This window comes from Schistocerca nitens, chromosome 2 (genome assembly GCF_023898315.1).
Source record: "Schistocerca nitens isolate TAMUIC-IGC-003100 chromosome 2, iqSchNite1.1, whole genome shotgun sequence".
Taxonomy (NCBI): domain Eukaryota; kingdom Metazoa; phylum Arthropoda; class Insecta; order Orthoptera; family Acrididae; genus Schistocerca; species Schistocerca nitens.
The window spans coordinates 355126031-355145232 of NC_064615.1; the positions used below are offsets into that span (position 1 = coordinate 355126031).

Below are 19202 nucleotides of genomic sequence, written 5' to 3' on the forward strand. Positions count from 1 at the left end.
ATATTTTTCTCACCACACTGAGCAGCACCTATTAGCTTTCCACAAACTGCATTAGTCTTGTCACTGAATAATGGATAGTTATTGGTTCTTGTCTTGTGATATTTCTAATGCTTCATTCATAGTTTCCTTATTTTCCCAGTTTGGTACCTTTAGTATTACTAATGTTTTACGTATATTATCTTTTGTAGACCGGTTCATTTATACCTGTAATTTATGCTGCTTTCCTATGTTTGTTTGGTATTTTTGTTCTCTTTCTTCTTCTCAGCTGGCATTTTCTCACTAATTCTTCTATACATGTATAAAATGTGTCCTGTCAGCATACACCCCCCATCAGCCTTTGCAACTGGTTTTGTCCTCCTACCCTCCTGTTCCCCTCTACTTCCTCTTGTCACACTGTGTAACTTTCTACCACAGTGCCCTACCTCATCATTCCTATTATCTCTGCCAAAACTAGAATAACAGTTTAAGACTGCAGCAGTGATCCCTATTTGTGTGTATAAAATATTTAGTCTTTATGTCTTCATTTGTCATATAGTGTATGTGCTATCTTCCCAGATTCTGAACTACTTTCCTCTTTTCACCAGTACCACTTTGTTCTCTCCTCTTTGTTTAGCAGTGAAATTTCTTGTGCACTCTTAATGTGGACACCCTTGCTTTTACTTTCACCAAAAATTAATTAGACTTTTCTATATGCTGAATCTGTCCTGCAGTAGCTTCACTGCACTTTCAGTTTATTTAATTCCTAAGTGGCTTATATTGCTGCAATTCTTTCTTATCCTGATCATATTTGTATTTCATTCTTTCATCAATCAATTGAAATGTTTCTTCTGATATCAAAAGTTTTTACTTATATATCTGCTTTATACCTAAATATGTCTGATGAACTTCTATGATTGCCCTTTTCAGGGATGTTCATTCCTCTTCAGCTTAATTGCATGCTGTGGTATTTTGCTGTATCTACAGCGCCTGAGACATTCAAATGCACCTGATAATTCTTACTAATTCAGTATCCCACATCTTTAGACATTGTTTTTTTGTAATGTTTCTCTTAAACTGCAGTGCCACTAAATTGAGATGTAAGTCAATATCTGCTCCTAGGTAAGCCTTACAATGGAATATCTGACTTCCAAAACTCTGTCTTACTATTATATAATTCTTGAACAGTGTACATGGTGTTATTAGCTGAAATTAACAGCAGTTCTCAAGGAGATTCTCTCCCTTGTCTCTCTTACCACCTAGCTTGTGAAATCCCATAACTTTGCCTTCTGTTCCTTCCCCTATTATACTGTTCCAGTACCCCATGATTATTAGGTTTTCGTATCACTTTACACTCTGAGTTATCTGTTCAATGCCCTCATATCTCTCCATCTGTTCATTTTATGCTTGTGACATTAACCTTTATACGAGGGCTATCCACAAAGTACATTACATTTTTGTTTGTATCTGTTAGGGGCGGGGCTAGCGCGGCCATCTTGGTGTCATGGCATTCCGACACTCAGTTGGCATCCTGCCGTGCTAGTGAGAGGTTCGTGCTGTACTCCGTTGAGTTACTGTGACAGTTTGAAATGTCAGCGTTAATTGAAAATGCCGCGAAGTGTGAAGTGCGGCTGTAATAAGGTTTCTGACTGCATAAAGCTGTACACCGATAGAAATCCATCGGCAGCTTTGTGAAGTGTAAGCGGACAACATAATCACTGAAGGTGGAGTGCATCAACGGGTCATAAAATTTAAAAATGGCCGAACTAACATTCATGACGAAGAGCGAAGTGGAAGACCCAGCATAGTGACTGCCGAACTAGTTGAAAAAGTCAATGCCACGGTCCGTGAAAACCGTAATTTCACAATAACGGAACTCTCTATGAGTTTTCCACTAATTTCACGAAGTTTGTTGCACGAAATCATTACCAAAAAGCTTGGTTACCACAAGTTTTGTGCAAGATGGATACCAAAAATCTTGACAGAGATTCATAAAAATCAGCGAATGGCTGCAGCGTTAACGTTTTTGGACGCTTACGAGAAAGATGGCGACTCATTACTCGATCGCATCATTACTGGTGACAAAACATGGGTTAAGCACGTGAACTGCGAGACAAAATTGCAGTCAATGCAGTGGGGGCACACAAATTCCCCCCAAAAATCCCAAGAAATGCATGTAGACAATATCGGCAAGGAAGGTGATGGCGACTGTCTTTTGGGACAGAAAAGGTGTGATTTTTGTGGACTTCCTGGAAAGAGGCAATACAATAAACTCTCAAAGGTATTGCCAAACTGTGCACAACCTCAGAAGAGCAATACAAAATAAGTGCAGGGGAAAGTTGGGCTCAAAGATCTTGCTGATTCATGACAACACCCGGGCCCACACGACAAATGCCTCGAATCTTTTAAGTGGGAGTTGTTTCCTCATCCACCATACAGTCCCGACCTGGCACCGAGCGACTTCCACTTATTTCCAGCAATGAAGAAGTGGTTGGCTATGCAGTGTTTTGGTGATGACGCACAGCTTCAAGAAGAGGTAACCACGTGGTTGAAGGGGCAGGCGGCCGAATTTTACAATGAAGGAATTTCCAAGCTCGTCCATCGCTATGATAAGTGCCTTAATTTAAATGGCAACTATGTAGAAAAGTAGTATTTAAGTGTGGCTTTCATCTGTATATAATAAAAAAAATTTCCAATACTTTATTTATTTTTAATTCCAAAACATAATGTACTTTGTGGATAGCCCTCGTACATAAGCTATTGTTGTTGGATTTGCTTTGCTGTTAATTCTGATGTTTGTGACCCTGTTACTGAACAGTTCACAGTAGCTCACTCTTGGCCCTAATTTCTCATTCAAAATAAATCCTAGTCTCATTATACAATTTTCTATTGCTGTTGATATTATCTTATTTTCATCTGTCTATAAGTCATTATCTTCTTTCTGTTTTACTCCGTTGGCCCCTACTGTGTCTATTTAGTGAGTGTCTTGAAGAATTCTGATGCAGCAGGACATGATGGTCTTAGTATGGACGCTCTTGAGAAATGTATTCATAAAATTTCATCATCTTTATCAGCAATTATCAAATTCCATATGGGGACAGTCTATTGCCAGATGAGTTGATAAGTGCTCAAATTGTGCCTATTTTTAAAAAGGGAAGCAGAAATCTAGTAGAAAACTTTCAACATATATCTGTTCTTCCAATAATATCCAAAATCTTTAAGAAAGTAATATACATAAGACACTGGAACTTCCTGGTAAGCGAAAAAGTGATTTTGAAGGGATAGCGTGGCCTTGTAAAGGGATCAGCCACCATTACAGCAGCGTCCAGCTTAGTTGAAGACATCACTCAAGCAATAGACAATAAAGAACATGTATGTGGCATCTATCTAGACTTACAAAAAGCATTTGACTACGTTGAAATGACCAAATTGCTGGACAAACTGTGAAAAGAACTATGGCATTCAAGACACAGCCCGTAATCTGATTAGATCCTATTTGACAAATGGGAAGCAGTTTGTGTCTATTAGCTCTACAGAGGGAGCATACAAATCAAACACTACTGACATTAATTTGGTATTCCACAGGAGTCAAAATTAGGACCACTTCTTTTTATTATTTATGTTAATGATATTCAGTCTATAACAAACTCTGCTATAGCTATCTTATATGTAGATGATACCACATTAATATATCATAATCCTAGCTATTCACAACTTGAAGTGGAATCCAGTATTGCAGCAGGCAAGTTATGCAGTATTTTAATGGAAATAAACTAAAATTAAATACAAATAAATCAGTCCGTAATGAATTTGATCTTTGGGGGCAAAAAACTCATGAAAACCAAATTTTAATGGGTGAAGAATACATTAAAAAGGAATACTTGACCAAGTTTCTTGGCCTGACGCTTGATGCAGAGTTAAATTGGTCTGATTATGTAAATGATATCTGCAAAAAGCTATCTTCTACCATATATGCCCTAAGAAAACTGACACCTTTTTTAACATTACCACTCTGAAGCAAATGTATTGTGCACTATTTGAATTCCATCTAAGCAATGGGATAGAGATATGGGGATCTAGCAGTAAAGGTAATAAGAAAAGAGTACTTATGCTACAGAAGAAGGCTTAGAATTATAGGAAAGAAATGTGCCAGAGAATCCTGCAGAAATTTGTTTAAAAAATTTAAAATACTAGTTGTTTATGACCTGTATGTACTTAAGATAATCATTATGGCATTAAACAGTAACAAAACAAATAATGAAGAAATACACAACCACAATACTAGAGGTAGAGAGAGAACTCACAATTGTTGTTGTTGTTGTGGTCTTCAGTCCTGAGACTGGTTTGATGCAGCTCTCCATGCTACTCTATCCTGTGCAAGCTTCTTCATCTCCCAGTACCTACTGCAACCTACATCCTCCTGAATCTGCTTAGTGTATTGATCTCTTGGTCTCCCTCTACGATTTTTACCCTCCACGCTGCCCTCCAATGCTAAATTTGTGATTCCTTGATGCCTCAAAACATGTCCTACCAACCGATCCCTTCTTCTAGTCAAGTTGTGCCACAAACTTCTCTTCTCCCCAATCCTATTCAATACCTCCTCATTAGTTACGTGATCTACCCACCTTATCTTCAGCATTCTTCTGTAGCACCACATTTCGAAAGCTTCTATTCTCTTCTTGTCCAAACTGGTTATTGTCCATGTTTCACTTCCATACATGGCTACACTCCATACAAATACTTTCAGAAACGACTTCCTGACACTTAAATCTATACTCGATGTTAACAAATTTCTCTTCTTCAGAAACGATTTCCTTGCCATTGCCAGTCTACATTTTATATCCTCTCTACTTCGACCATCATCAGTTATTTTACTCCCTAAATAGCAAAACTCCTTTACTACTTTAAGTGTTTCATTTCCTACTCTAATCCCCTCAGCATCACCCGATTTAATTTGACTACATTCCATTATCCTCGTTTTGCTTTTGTTGATGTTCATCTTATATCCTCCTTTCAAGACACTGTCCATTTCGTTCAACTGCTCTTCCAAGTCCTTTCCTGTCTCTGACAGAATTACAATGTCATCGGCGAACCTCAAAGTTTTTACTTCTTCTCCATGAATTTTAATACTTACTCCGAATTTTTCTTTTGTTTCCTTCACTGCTTGCTCAATATACAGATTGAATAACATCGGAGAGAGGCTACAACCCTGTCTCAGTCCTTTCCCAACCACTGCTTCCCTTTCATGCCCCTCGACTCTTATAACTGCCATCTAGTTTCTGTACAAATTGTAAATAGCCTTTCACTCCCTGTATTTTACCCCTGCCACCTTCAGAATTTGGAAGAGAGTATTCCAGTTAACGTTGTCAAAAGCTTTCTCCAAGTCTACAAACGCTAGAAACGTAGGTTTGCCTTTTCTTAATCTTTCTTCTAAGATAAGTCGTAAGGTTAGTATTGCCTCACGTGTTCCGACATTTCTACGGAATCCAAACTGATCTTCCCCGAGGTCCGCTTCTACCAGTTTTTCCATTCGTCTGTAAAGAATTCGTGTTAGTATTTTGCAGCTGTGACTTATTAAACTGATAGTTCGGTAATTTTCACATCTGTCAACACCTGCTTTCTTTGGTATTGGAATTATTATATTCTTCTTGAAGTCTGTGGGTATTTCGCCTGTCTCATACATCTTGCTCACCAGATGGTAGAGTTTTGTCATGACTGGCTCTCCCAAGGCCATCAGTAGTTCTAATGGAATGTTGTCTACTCCCGGGGCCTTGTTTCGACTCAGGTCTTTCAGTGCTCTGTCAAACTCTTCACACAGTATCTTATCTCCCATTTCATCTTCATCTACATCCTCTTCCATTTCCATTACACTGTCCTCAAGTACATCGCCCTTGTATAAACCCTCTATATACTCCTTCCACCTTTCTGCCTTCCCTTCTTTGCTTAGAACTGGGTTGCCATCTGAGCTCTTGATATTCATACAAGTGGTTCTCTTCTCTCCAAAGGTCTCTTTAATTTTCCTGTAGGCAGTATCTATCTTACCCCTAGTGAGACAAGCCTCTACATCCTTACATTTGTCCTCTAGCCATCCCTGCTTAGCCATTTTGCACTTTCTGTCGATCTCATTTTTGAGACGTTTGTATTCCCTTTCGCCTGCTTCATTTACTGCATTTTTATATTTTCTCCTTTCATCAATTAAATTCAATATTTCTTCTGTTACCCAAGGATTTCTATTAGCCCTCGTCTTTTTACCTACTTGATCCTCTGCTGCCTTCACTACTTCATCCCTCAGAGCTACCCATTCTTCTTCTACTGTATTTCTTTCCCCCATTCCTGTCAATTGTTCCCTTATGCTCTCCCTGAAACTCTCTACAACCTCTGGTTCTTTCAGTTTATCCAGGTCCCATCTCCTTAAATTCCCACCTTTTTGCAGTTTCTTCAGTTTCAATCTGCAGTTCATAACCAATAGATTGTGGTCAGAATCCACATCTGCCCCTGGAAATGTCTTACAATTTAAAACCTGGTTCCTAAATCTCTGTCTTACCATTATATAATCTATCTGATACCTATTAGTATCTCCAGGATTTTTCCAGGTATACAACCTTCTTTTATGATTCTTGAACCAAGTGTTAGCTATGATTAAGTTATGCTCTGTGCAAAATTCTACAAGGCGGCTTCCTCTTTCATTTCTTCCCCCCAATCCATATTCACCTACTATGTTTCCTTCTCTCCCTTTTCCTACTGACGAATTCCAGTCACCCATGACTATTAAATTTTCGTCTCCCTTCACTACCTGAATAATTTCTTTTATCTCGTCATACATTTCATCAATTTCTTCATCATCTTCTGTTACCCAAGGATTTCTATTAGCCCTCGTCTTTTTACCTACTTGATCCTCTGCTGCCTTCACTACTTCATCCCTCAGAGCTACCCATTCTTCTTCTACTGTATTTCTTTCCCCCATTCCTGTCAATTGTTCCCTTATGCTCTCCCTGAAACTCTCTACAACCTCTGGTTCTTTCTGCCCTTTGGGGCAGTGTCTGACATGTGCTACAATGTAACTACCTGTATATGCGTTCTATCTTCTGATATTTTGAACTGAAATTGTTCTGCTTGAGAGTAATGGCTGAAATTAAATAAATAAATATAAATGAAAGTAACAATTTTGTGCAATCTCTCATAAAACCACACTTTATGAGAAAAGCCCTCACTATTCAGGTATAACATCCCTGAGTTGCTTCCACCCTAATATCTCCTAATTCCCCAATACAGAACTAAGAAAGAAAATAAAATTATGGCTCCTAAACAATCCTGTGTGTTCTGTAGATGAGTTTCCAAATTTAGTACACTTGTATGATGGAAGACCCTTTATCTAAAAATATATGAATCTCAGATCTTAGACTGTGTCACAAACTGTAAATATATGAATCTCAGATCTGAAGACTGCGCCACAAACTGTAAATTTCTTAATTTATGTATTGCAATAGCAAACTATGTTGTCCATATATGTAACATTGTTCTCCTGACTAAATTTATTTAAAAAAATGTGTAGATAACAATACCAGGCACATAATATGTAATTCTAGTATGTAAGGCTCTGATTAACCCAGAAGACTGGAACAAAATTTTTTTTTGAAATCAGTTGATGTTGGATCAAAATAAATGAATAAATATTGAGCCTTTCCATTTTCCATTCCAGATTTTTCTAGTTACATTCAGATTTCTGGCATTCCATGCTCTGACTTGTAGAACATTACTGTTTCTTTGGTTTTTCAAACTTTTTCTCATGGTCTCATCTCCTTTGACAGTCCCCTCCATGGATCAGAATCGGAGACTAATCCAGAATCTTCAAGCAATGAAGAGGTCATTCTGACACTTTTTAATTACAGACATATTTCCTGTGGGTACACATCATGTGTGTTTGACACAGTGGTTTCCATTTCCTTCTCTGTTCTCATGCCATTGATCATTGTTGATTCTTCCACCCTTTGGGGCAGTGTCTGACATGTGCTACAATGTAACTACCTGTATATGCATTCTATCTTCTGATATTTTGAACTGAAATTGTTCTGCTTGAGAGTAATGGCTGAAATTAAATAAATAAATATAAATGAAAGTAACAATTTTGTGCAAAAACATTTAACTTAATGTATGTTGCAGCTGTCATTGCACAATTTCTTACAATTATTGTTTTATTTGCTATTTTGTAGGCACTGAAGCTTAATGAGAATGCTTTATCAGGTACTGCTACTGGACAGGTGGTAAATCTTATGGCTAATGATGTCCATAGGTTTGATATGATATTCATACTTGGACATTACTTGTGGCTGGGTCCCATAGAAACAGCTATCATAACATACTTCATATGGACAAAACTTGGAGTAGCAGCATTTGGTGGAACTATTTGTGTGTTGCTGTTTATTCCTTTACAAGGTTGGTAAGAAAATATAATCATGATGTAATGTATGCTTAAGTCAGATTCTGTAAGACAACAGAGAAAAGAAATATGCAACATATGGCAACAAATTTACTTTCCTATGAGCAAGATTAGTAACTTGAGCAACCGATCAGTGTGCTCATTGCATTGCTGTTGATGGTCCATTTGGATGCCCAAAAAGTTATATCTGTGTTCTTTTATTAATTTATGCATTTTAATCTCTGCATCAGATATTTATGGTAGAAAAATGAGGAAAGAAAATCACTCACCTTTTAATTTTCCTCAGCAGCGATTTCTGGTCCTGGGTAGTGGCTAGTCACATTACTAGACCTACCTTTTGTTTTACAAGCCTTTGGTAGCCAGGCACTTTCACTGAATCACCACCTGAAATTAAACGTTGTGAGATCTGTACATAAAATGAAGAGCTAAAAGTTCAAAATGGTAGTTTACCAATCTTTAATTGCATCACTGAGATGCCGCCTGTGATGATCTGGTCTTATACAGTCTCCAATAATGTTTACACTCAGGTAGCTGGTATGGACATATAGGGGGCTTAGTAGTCGCTATATCTTTCAGAAATAGGATTGAATACTGTATTTATGAAGTGTTCTGAGATTTCTTCATTCTTAATTGAGTAACTTTGTCACAAAACAATTCTTAATAATCACCAGTGTTTTGCAGCTGCACTGAAACCACATATTTTAATGGACACTGCTCATACTGGTGAAGTATGCCCACTAAGCCTTAATTAAACACAATACAGAAAAGCACAAATGGGTCCCGAGGCTGAACTCCCTACGTAAATGATGCCAGTCTCATACTGAACTTGGCTGAAGTAAAACTAAATTAAGACTAAGAGTAGGCTGATTGAAATAGGGCGAGTATTGGCCTTATAAAGATTCACTCCATAATAGTAATGAACTTTGGTAATTTAGAATAGTTTATAAATTCTGTAGGTTAGAAAGTCCATTTTTTATTGACTATTGAGTATGCCATTGCGATTGTTTGTATTTTATTTATCATTAGTACCACTGTTAAAATACACAATATTAATTTAGGCTTATGCAGTGGGAATCCTGGAATTGACTATGAGATCTATTTTGTATGTTAAAATTAATTATTGAAAGTTTAGCAATTTTTAATTAGGGTCTGTTGCTCATCAATATGGGTGTCACAGGACAGAAATATCAGTCAATCTTAAGTATATCAACATATCCTGGAAATTTATGGTGGTTTGGATATAACTGGCACTGAAAGTTTGGACCATATGAACTCTTTAATTATGGTCTTTCCTTCCAAATTTACATATTAGTGCATAAGATTTTCATTATGATTAGATGTACAAAATTTTGGAATTGCAAAATCTTATGATTTGCATCATTTCTGACAGAAATAATTACCTCATTGCAACTAGAACAACAGACTGAATGATCTGAATAGTAAAGTTTCTTGGATAGTGAGGGGGGGGGGGGGGTGTTGGTTGCAGAATTTGTTTCTGTGATTTTCTCAATATTCATAACATGTGTAATGTAGGAATTTAAACATCAGAATTTGAAAAAAAAATTAGCAAAAATTTTATATGGACCTTAATATTTAATATAGGTGAGTATGCAGAGTAGGATGATGGGAGCCAGCCTCATTCATCACAAGCTCTACTAGTGTCTTGGCATCATTCTGTGATTTTGGGTTAATGACAAGTTTGAAAAGATGGATGCAACACTACGTTAGTTAGCTTGACGCTTTCCCACATCTATTGACACATGATCAGCTCATCCTGGATAATCCATAGAGTTCATTCATCACAGGTTAGCATTCACATTCCCCTTCAAAATAGTTGACAGTGGTAACATATTTCCAGTGCTCTTCGTTTTACAATCCTGATGGAAAACACACATTAGATAGGCCCATTTAAATATTCACTGCACATAAAAATTGCCCACGGAGATGTTGATGAAATGAATGCATACCACATCCTGACTTTCATTGACTGAAGGATGGTCAATTACATGGAAATGACCAATTTTATTAGTAATTGTAACTCAGATATCTTGACTTTGTGAATAACTACTACAGACTGCTTTGAAGTAGTTTACAAAGATATTAACTCATAACTCAAGTGACTCCGTGATGTTACTGAACTAAATTATTTCCTCAGACCTGAAGTTTGACACTTTGGCATTTGTATGATGATAACTAAATGAGAACAGACTGGGCCATTGTGCAGCATTACTCCTTATAAGAAAGCATATTAATCATTATTAAAATTTGTTATTATGTTTTATGTTATAGACTCTAATAAGTTAGCTAGCACAATTAGTGGACATAGAAATTGTAATGAACCAAGAAGTAATCTAGCTTCAATTCTAAATGAATAAAGGAGAAATTGATGAAATTTCCTAAACTGAATAATTAACAAACTTACAAATTTCCCTACTGCAAATGGGCAGTTTTTAATCAGAAAAATTAGGGCTACAAAGCTAGGTATGCCTAACTGAACTTTGAAAATAATCATCATTTAAAAATGGAACCTTCTGGAAGATGAAAACTTTAATTGCAAATTACATTTGTAACAAAACTTTTTTGGAAAAACTAAAATGTTTACTGAGCTATTTTGTTACATTGAGAGTTACTTATTAGCTGGTAGGAGATATCTAAAGGAATTTCTGAGTTATCTCAACTACAAATGTACATGTTTGTCATAGAGCACAGCAAATAATTTAGTAAACATCTAAATACTTGCATGGAGCATTTTATACACTCAACACACATGGAATAAGCCATGAATACGTCTCAAAGAAGTTTGTACACAGTCATTTCACTGTAGTTGGTCAATTAGTCAATATTGTGGTCACCACGAAAGCTGTAAAGGCTACAGTGTTGATTGATTGCACATTGTGCCTCATCTGACTTATATCTGACCTAAGGACTTTGGGGGAGGTAACCAACTCATGACGGGGACAGGCCACCTAGGTGGATGGATGGCAGAGGTAGAAACAGCTGGAGCAGTAGTGAGCACTTGGGGCTCGCAGATAAGCAGAGCCGTTGGAGTTTCAGAGAGTGAGACCATCTCACACCTCCTTTACTGTGCACCTGATAGCCAAGTGCGCCAGAAATCTCTGTAAATTTACATTTTATTTGTCTGCCAGTGCATGTGAACAGTGGTGTAGCAGGTGGCAGGTGTCTGTGTCTCCCAGTGAGGGCGTTGCCACAGGGGCATGTGGTGCACGTGTCAGCACAGATGGGTTGCATGGTAGTTCATCTTGGGGAGGAGCAACGAAGGCAGGCTTAAATCTTTCTGTTGATAGTGCCTCCTTCCTTGTGAATGATTCAAGTGTTAGGTCCCCTCAACAGCACTTCGTATGGACCAGAGTACGGAAAATGAGAGGTGGCCAGATTGCATCATCACACAACCATATATGCATTGATGTGTGTAGTTCTTTGAAGATGAACTGATTATGTTGACCATGACATTGTGGGGTGCATGAACATATACAACTGATGAGTTGCTCCAATTTTGTAAGAAAGTTCAGCTGGTCCACAAGAATCTGTATAGGTGAAGGTGCAATGAAGTCACCCAGCACACACAGTTGTTCACTGAAGACTACTTGTGCTGGAGAGCAGAACAAATCCTCTTTTAATGCTCAGAGGTCAAGCAGTGCCCAGGGCAGAGCATCAGTCCTTGACTCTTTGTGGCATATGATGGTAGATTTGAGTGACTGATGCGAGTGTTCAACCATGCCATCGCTAGCAGAATGATAGCTTGTGATCCGAAGGAGACGAGTATCACACGAGTTGAGTAGGTGGTTGAATAGCAATACTTCAGAGTGACAGTTTCATTCAGTTGTGATGGTGAAAGGAATGCCATGGCGAGAAAACCGTATGTTGATGAATGCTGTGGCAACAGATTCAGAATGATGTCAGTGAGAGATGTGGCCTCGGGCCACCTGGTTTAGTGATCAATGATGGTTAGAAGATAACATTGGTCGATAATGCACGGTTAGTGTGAGACAGATCTAAGGGGATGTTGGCAAAGTGTGCCGATGGTAGAGGGAAGTCCTGAGTGGTGGCATGAACAAGCCGTGAGATTTTCTTTCATTGGCATGCAAGGCAAGAATGTGGCCATGTACAATTGTCCTTTTTGATGCCATGTACAATTGTCCTTTTTGACCCCAGGCCAGATGACCTTGCTTGTCACCAGTTTGACTTTTGCCTTCATACCAGGATGTGACATGTGGATTGCATTGAAGACCTCTGGAAGGTGATTTTGCAGGATGAGCAGATGTAGCTGGTTGCCACCACTGTCACACCACATTTCACATGAGAATCAGTCCACTGGTACACACACCAGATGATGTGAGGCAGAGTTTGCATTGTGGATGTACTGTTGAATGAAGGTGTCTGTACGCTGGCTATCTGTAGTCTTTGACCAGTTCACCTTAGTAATACTTGCCACAGACTGCGAGAGGCTGTCAGTGACACTATTATCTTTGCCTTTGATGTGGTGAGTGTCAGTTGTGAATTGAGCCACAAAGTCTGCACGCCTTGTTTGACATGGTGAGGCATGTCCTGTTGGAATGGACATGAAAGACCAATAACCAGTAAACACTGCAAATTGTTGACCTTCTGGTAAAGGCCAGAAGTGTTTGATGGTAAGATATATGGCCAGCATTTCCTCTCTATGGCATTACATTTTGTTTCTGCTTCTTTCATACACTTGGAGAAGAATGCTAAGGATTGTCATGAACCATGTCCTTGTTGTTGTAAGGCTGCACTCACTGCTGCTTGACTGGCGCTCAACTATGAACGGACAATTCTGTCGTAGAGCACACCAAATAATTTATAAACTTGTGGGTAACACAGATACATAGGCACTAATACATGTTGAAGAAGCCATGAATACATCTCAAAGAAGTCCATACACAGTCATTTCACTAGACATGATTGACTAGTCAATATTGTGGCCATCACAAGCTCACTTCAGATGCTATCTCCACTTATTTGTGGGAAATATTAAACTATAGACATCTTTCCATCACAATTGTTTGCAGTTCATGTAATTAGCTTTTTGTCACCATATTTGGGGAATTGTGGTGTGAACAATTGGGGTTTATAACTCCCTGTGTCTAGCCAAGATGGCGCCAGGTAAAAGTGTACAAATTGCCGATCCTGCAGTTCCAACAAATTTCAACCGTAATAAGAGTAAAATATGTTCAAAAAGAGTTATACAAGGTATTCTTTGTATTAACTGTAATTATTGGTACCACAAAAAATGCGTCAAAGTTAACCTGAAATACTTTAACAGTGAAGATCAGTGGACATACTGCCAATGCATCATACTAGCTACGGAATCCAAAGTAAACAATACTCTAAAAACACAGGATCACATAATTACATCATTGAAACAAGAAATAATGGTCCTCATCCTCAAGCATGAAAACCTACTGGTGAAGTATCAAGAACTATTCGTGAAGTGTAATGAACTTGAACTGGCAGTATCCAATAAACCCATGAACAATGAACTCGTTATCTGCACCCCGAACGTAAATATTGGTAACAAAAACTGGTGTTTAACAGGACAGCGTACAGCGTACTACAAGAAATAGTAAAGCTGCAAATCTTGCTCAGAATGCAATGCTGAGCCCTAACAGAAATCGTGTGTTGTCTAGTGCCACGTGTGATCATAGCCCTGTATGATATGCATGTAAACGAACTGCCACGGAAAACAATGCTAATGTGGCGGTAGGCCTACGTGAAATGGATCCAAAAAGTGATTATAGAATTGTAACATCTGATAACCACCTGATGCAAGTTGCTAGCAAGGTCAATTTACAGTCTAACGTTGCACAAGATCTTGTGCAAAAATTAACCCAAAGGCACTGAACCAGCTGAAGTGGCTGAGCGGTTCTAGGCGCTTCAGTCTGGAACTGCGGGCATGGATGTGTGTGTCGTTCTTGGGTTAGTTAGGTTTAAGTGGTTCTAAGTTCTAGGGGACTGATGACCTCAGCTGTTAAGTCCCATAGTGCTCAAGAGCCAGCCAAAGTCACTGAAAATGATGTTGCAAAAGCCCTCAGAGAGTTAAAAAAATCATATTCAGCTGGAATTGATGGTATCCCAGCAGCTGTCATCAAAAATTGTGTACACACAATTGCTGAACCATTAACTCATCTCTGTGACTGTTTTTTCCAGGCAGGTACTTTCCCTGAAGCTCTGAAACTTTCCAAAGTAATTCCTGTCTTCAAAAAAAGGTGATAATAAAGATATGAATAACTACAGGTCTATTTCAATCTCATCCTGCTTTTCTAAAGTTTTTTTAAAAAATAATGTACAAAAAACTTATGAATTTCATTGAGAGAAAAAAAAAATTACTAAGTTTAGCTCAACATGGGTTTAGAAGCAACAGTATATGATTGCATAAATATGCTGTTAGATCTGTTAAATAAAAAACAGCCCATAACAGGCATATTTCTGGATCTGTCAAAGGCTTTTGAAACTGTTGACCACAAAATATTGCTGGAAAAAATAGAACCCTATGGTATCAGAGGAATCGCGAACAATTGAATTGCTTCATTCCTAAACAATTGGATGCAGAGAGTCAGCATGAAATACACTAATAGACAAACCAACACAATAACTGAAATCCTATTGAGTAATAAAAGTGTAAAGCAAGGTGTACCACAGGGCTCAATATTGGGACCTTTACTTTTCCTCCTGTATATTAATGACTTGAGCCTGAATGTAGATGCACACAAAACAATAATATTTGCTGTTGACACAACTGTACTCCTCAAAGGGGAAAATACAGAGGCTGTGCAAAAAGCTGTGAACTTGGCCACTGAACAACTCAGCAACTGGGCTAAAATCAACAGATTAACTATCAACACCAAAAAGACAGCTTCCAAGAACTTTCACACAATGCAAAATGCAATTTCCTCTCACTTGTCACTGTAAATAATCAGCCAATAGATACTGACACTGTTTTCAAATTCCTGGATCTGTGGGTTCAAGATAACCGGAAATGGAATACACATACAGGAAAGGTAAATCGCAGAATTAGGACTGGCTGTTGTGTATTGAGTGTACTAAAATCATGCGCTAGCTGAAAACATTAACCAGCATGTACTACACTTACATACAACCCCACCTAAAATATGATGTGATATTCTGTGGAAATTCTCCAACTGCCCTTAGCACATTCAAAATCCAGAAGAGATCAATGATGACTATTACTGGGAGCAAACCCAGAGACTCCTGCAAACCCATCTTCAGAAAGTTGGAAATCCCTACACTGCCTTGCCTATACATTCTCAAGACTCTAAAATTTTTCAGAAACCACATAGTGCCAACTGACTCCAGAGTCATAAAAAACAATCAAATACATAAACACAACACCAAGAAAAACTCAAATCTGCATGTTTTATGTAAAAACACTCGACTGTGTAAAAAGGGAGCTTTCCACATAGGCCTCCCACTGTTCAACAATCTTCCTACTAGTATTAAGTCCATCGAAGACGACATAAAATTTAGCAAAGTCATGAAGTCATATTTGTTGTGTCACTGTTTTTACTCTATAAATGAATTCCTAGAACAGCAATCTTGCCATTTATGTTAAATTGAAAACATTGAGCAATGGAGTGAAGTAAACTTAACCAATCTTTGCAATATAATAAATTAGGATACTATATGTTAATATATGTTAACAACTTTAACTGATATTTTGAGACATCTGTAACACAATGTGTACCATCAGATCACAGTTATGTAATGGTCATGCATGTATTATTCATATAACAGGATCAAAAAAAAAGAAACAAATTATATTACTTTTATGAATAGTATGAGAGCAAATGGATGGTCAACTTGCTCTGTTACATCTCCCCTATTGGGTTATGTACTTAAATATGGAAGAATATTTACAGTACTTGGATGATCCAATGCCATAGAAACTTTAGTTATAATCCTACATATTACCATCAACATTTAAGTTAGATATTTTTAAATGAGTAACAACTATGCCATATAACGTACAGAAAACTTCATTTAATATACATAAATTTAAATGATGAAAGTCAAAAGTAAAGCTGCTTACAAAAAGTATAGTACAGTATTTCAAAAATACAAATTTGATAATATAGATTACAAATTTCTTGTACAGTTTTACAATTTTTAACTTTTTACTAATTGTTAGAATCTGAAACAACTTTATTCAGTCCAAATTTTTGTTTTTATAAAGAATAAATGAACTTGCACTTTTGCATATGTTGCACTTACTGAACTGAGGAATTCTGGAAAAAGGTACTCCTTTTCCTTTCCTGACACCCAACTTCTATTCGTCTTCAGTGAGCATCCTCTCTACTACTTTACTGCTATGTCCTTGCTTACTGAATGTCCATATTAGTGGGCATATGAAAAAAAATAAATAAATAAATAAAATAAAATAAAAGAAAACATACTTCAGCAATCAGTATCTAAAATTTATGATGTACCTGAGGAAACATTAAAGTACCTGCCTCAGACACACAAAATTATATTTTTCAAATCATTAGCACACTTCTAAAATTTAGTGGATGGGGGCTGTACTGGAAACCCAAGTGGTCTCTTAGTCAAAGAAAATTACATAATTTTCAACTTAAATTATTTGAATACAAATGAATTTCTGTTGTTAATTTCTGTATGATTTTTCCACATTTTTTTCTTTTTAGCTGCAGTGATACAAACATTTTTGCCATATTCCCTTACTGTCTGAAATCGTTAGTACAAGACACATTCCCAATATGTAGGAGGAAAGTGGTATACATATCTTATAAACAATTAAGTGATTTGAGATTTTATGCAGCACTTTCAATTTATTTTGTTGTATTCTTTCAATATTACCATTATCTTTATGAAAAAGCTAAGCTATTTCTAATCACTGTGCCCCATAACTTTCCTATCAACTATTAAACTGTTGCATCAAACTCCATAGATGTTTTTACTGCAGCAAAAGTATTACTCTGTTGTGTATAGCTATACTTTACAATTTTAATAGTTATTATGTTATTTACTTGTTTACTTATAACTTGTTAACCGAGTAAGTGCATTCACAACACTTAACTACGGCAGAGACAGGGTCCCTTATCAGTGTCTTAACAGCCACTGCATCGCAGAACACTTTTCTTATTCTTCATCTTCACTCCATGTACCCTATTGCTCCATTAACAATATTATGAAAAGGAAAGTTTCCACTCAGCTTATAGCAGAGATACTGAGTAGCAGATAGGCACAACATAAAGACTGTCACAAATAAAGCTTTCGGCCAGTATGGCCTCTGCCAAAAATAGCCGACACACACACACAAACACACACACACACACACACACACACACACATGCATGCATGCACACACGCATCTCATACATACATGACTGCAGGCTCAGGTAACTGAAGCCAAGCTCCATTAAATACTTAATTAATACTTTGTTGGTTCATATACCTCACTATTCCACTATATACCTCACTGCATCATTTACTTCTTTATTATAGCTTGATCAAACACTAAATCCCTGCTTTATCTAATTCAAAATGACTGTGAAGAACGACACTAAACAGCAACAAATAATGATACTGACAAGACTTTAACTTTATTTTCATAAAAAACAATACACCAGTTATTTCAGCCATTACTTACTTTAAACAGCATGCTTCTCTTACTCAAGCCTGAGTGTCCACAGTGTAATAAAACTTCCTCTTGATAAAAAATTACTATAGGCAATATATCTTACTTCACTTTAATTTCTTTACACTGGCCAGAAGGGTGGCACATTGAACTCAAAACACACTTTACTCTTAAATACTTACATCAAATGGACTCAATTTAATAATTGAAATTTTTCCTGCTACTAATGCTGCACAAGTTTCTATTACTTTCACATACTTAAAGTGTTCGTTGGTTTTCCAATGATGGTTTCTTCAGATAAATTTCTACATTTTTTTCACAGTCAGTCCATGTGTCAGAAAATGTGAACATCATATTTCCAATTGTCTGGTTTTTGTTCAGTGTTTGAAGTCTCTGTGTCTCAGTCCCATGAATTTGCTCAGTGGTTTTGATGTTGCATCACTTTCTACCAGAGTTCCTCTTGAGATTTTTTGCAGTTAATGGGTGAAAATTGGGTGAAGAAACTACTAAGCTATGTTGCCTTGTGTTGATGTCAATGTACTTTTTATATAATGACAAATATTTTGAACAAACAGACTGATTGGCTTTCTGGAGTCCATTATCCACCATAGTTGCCAATTTGTTTACGGAAAATTTTGAGGATGCGGCACTGAAGATGGTGCTCTTACAACCATGATTATGGTATGGCCACATGGGAGGGATGCTCTGGATCATTTCCTAGGTCATTTTAATTGTCTGCATCCCAATATTAAGTTCTCAATGGAAGTAAAAAAGATGGAAATGTTCCATTTTTAGATGTCTTGGTCTACAGGAGGGATGATGGGACATTAGAACACAGTGATTATCATAAGCCTACACATACGGATTGATACCTTCATGCATAAAATTTTCATCCATCGTACCAATGCAAAGGGGTCTTACTTACATTGGTAAAAAGGGCTTATGCCATTTCGGATGCAGATAGTTTTACACAAGAGCTGGATCATCTAACAGTGGTGTTCAAGCAGAATGGTTACACTGACTATCAGATTCATCATGCTCTAGAGACTGGACATTTTCAGGAACCAACAGAAGATGCAAGTTAAGTCAGTGATGGTCCTACCTTTTTGGGAAGCATATTTTCAAAAGTAGAAGAAT

General features: G+C 37.3%; 1 protein-coding gene and 1 long non-coding RNA gene across 6 annotated transcripts in view; one reads left to right on the forward strand and one right to left on the reverse strand.

Moving 5' to 3' along the window:
• LOC126236178 (probable multidrug resistance-associated protein lethal(2)03659) overlaps positions 1 to 19202 on the forward strand; it is a 417284-nt gene that overhangs the window by 110841 nt on the left and 287241 nt on the right. For 2 of the 3 annotated variants that reach the window (XM_049945275.1, XM_049945277.1), the window contains one exon: positions 8187 to 8409. In XM_049945275.1, coding sequence (XP_049801232.1) covers positions 8187 to 8409 — 223 coding nt within the window. The remainder of the gene's footprint in view (positions 1 to 8186; positions 8410 to 19202) is intronic. The other variant, XM_049945276.1, reaches the window with a different exon arrangement.
• LOC126236180 (uncharacterized) lies at positions 7065 to 17641 on the reverse strand. 3 transcript variants are annotated; one of them, XR_007544882.1, is made up of 4 exons: positions 17455 to 17641; positions 16682 to 16791; positions 8683 to 8797; positions 7065 to 7102 (listed from the first exon to the last, which is right to left on the reverse strand). It is a non-coding gene; the product is annotated as an uncharacterized LOC126236180 (long non-coding RNA). The 3 variants fall into 3 exon arrangements; XR_007544881.1 differs by lacking the exon at positions 7065 to 7102 and adding an exon at positions 7782 to 8062; XR_007544883.1 differs by lacking the exons at positions 7065 to 7102; positions 17455 to 17641 and adding exons at positions 7782 to 8062; positions 16897 to 17099.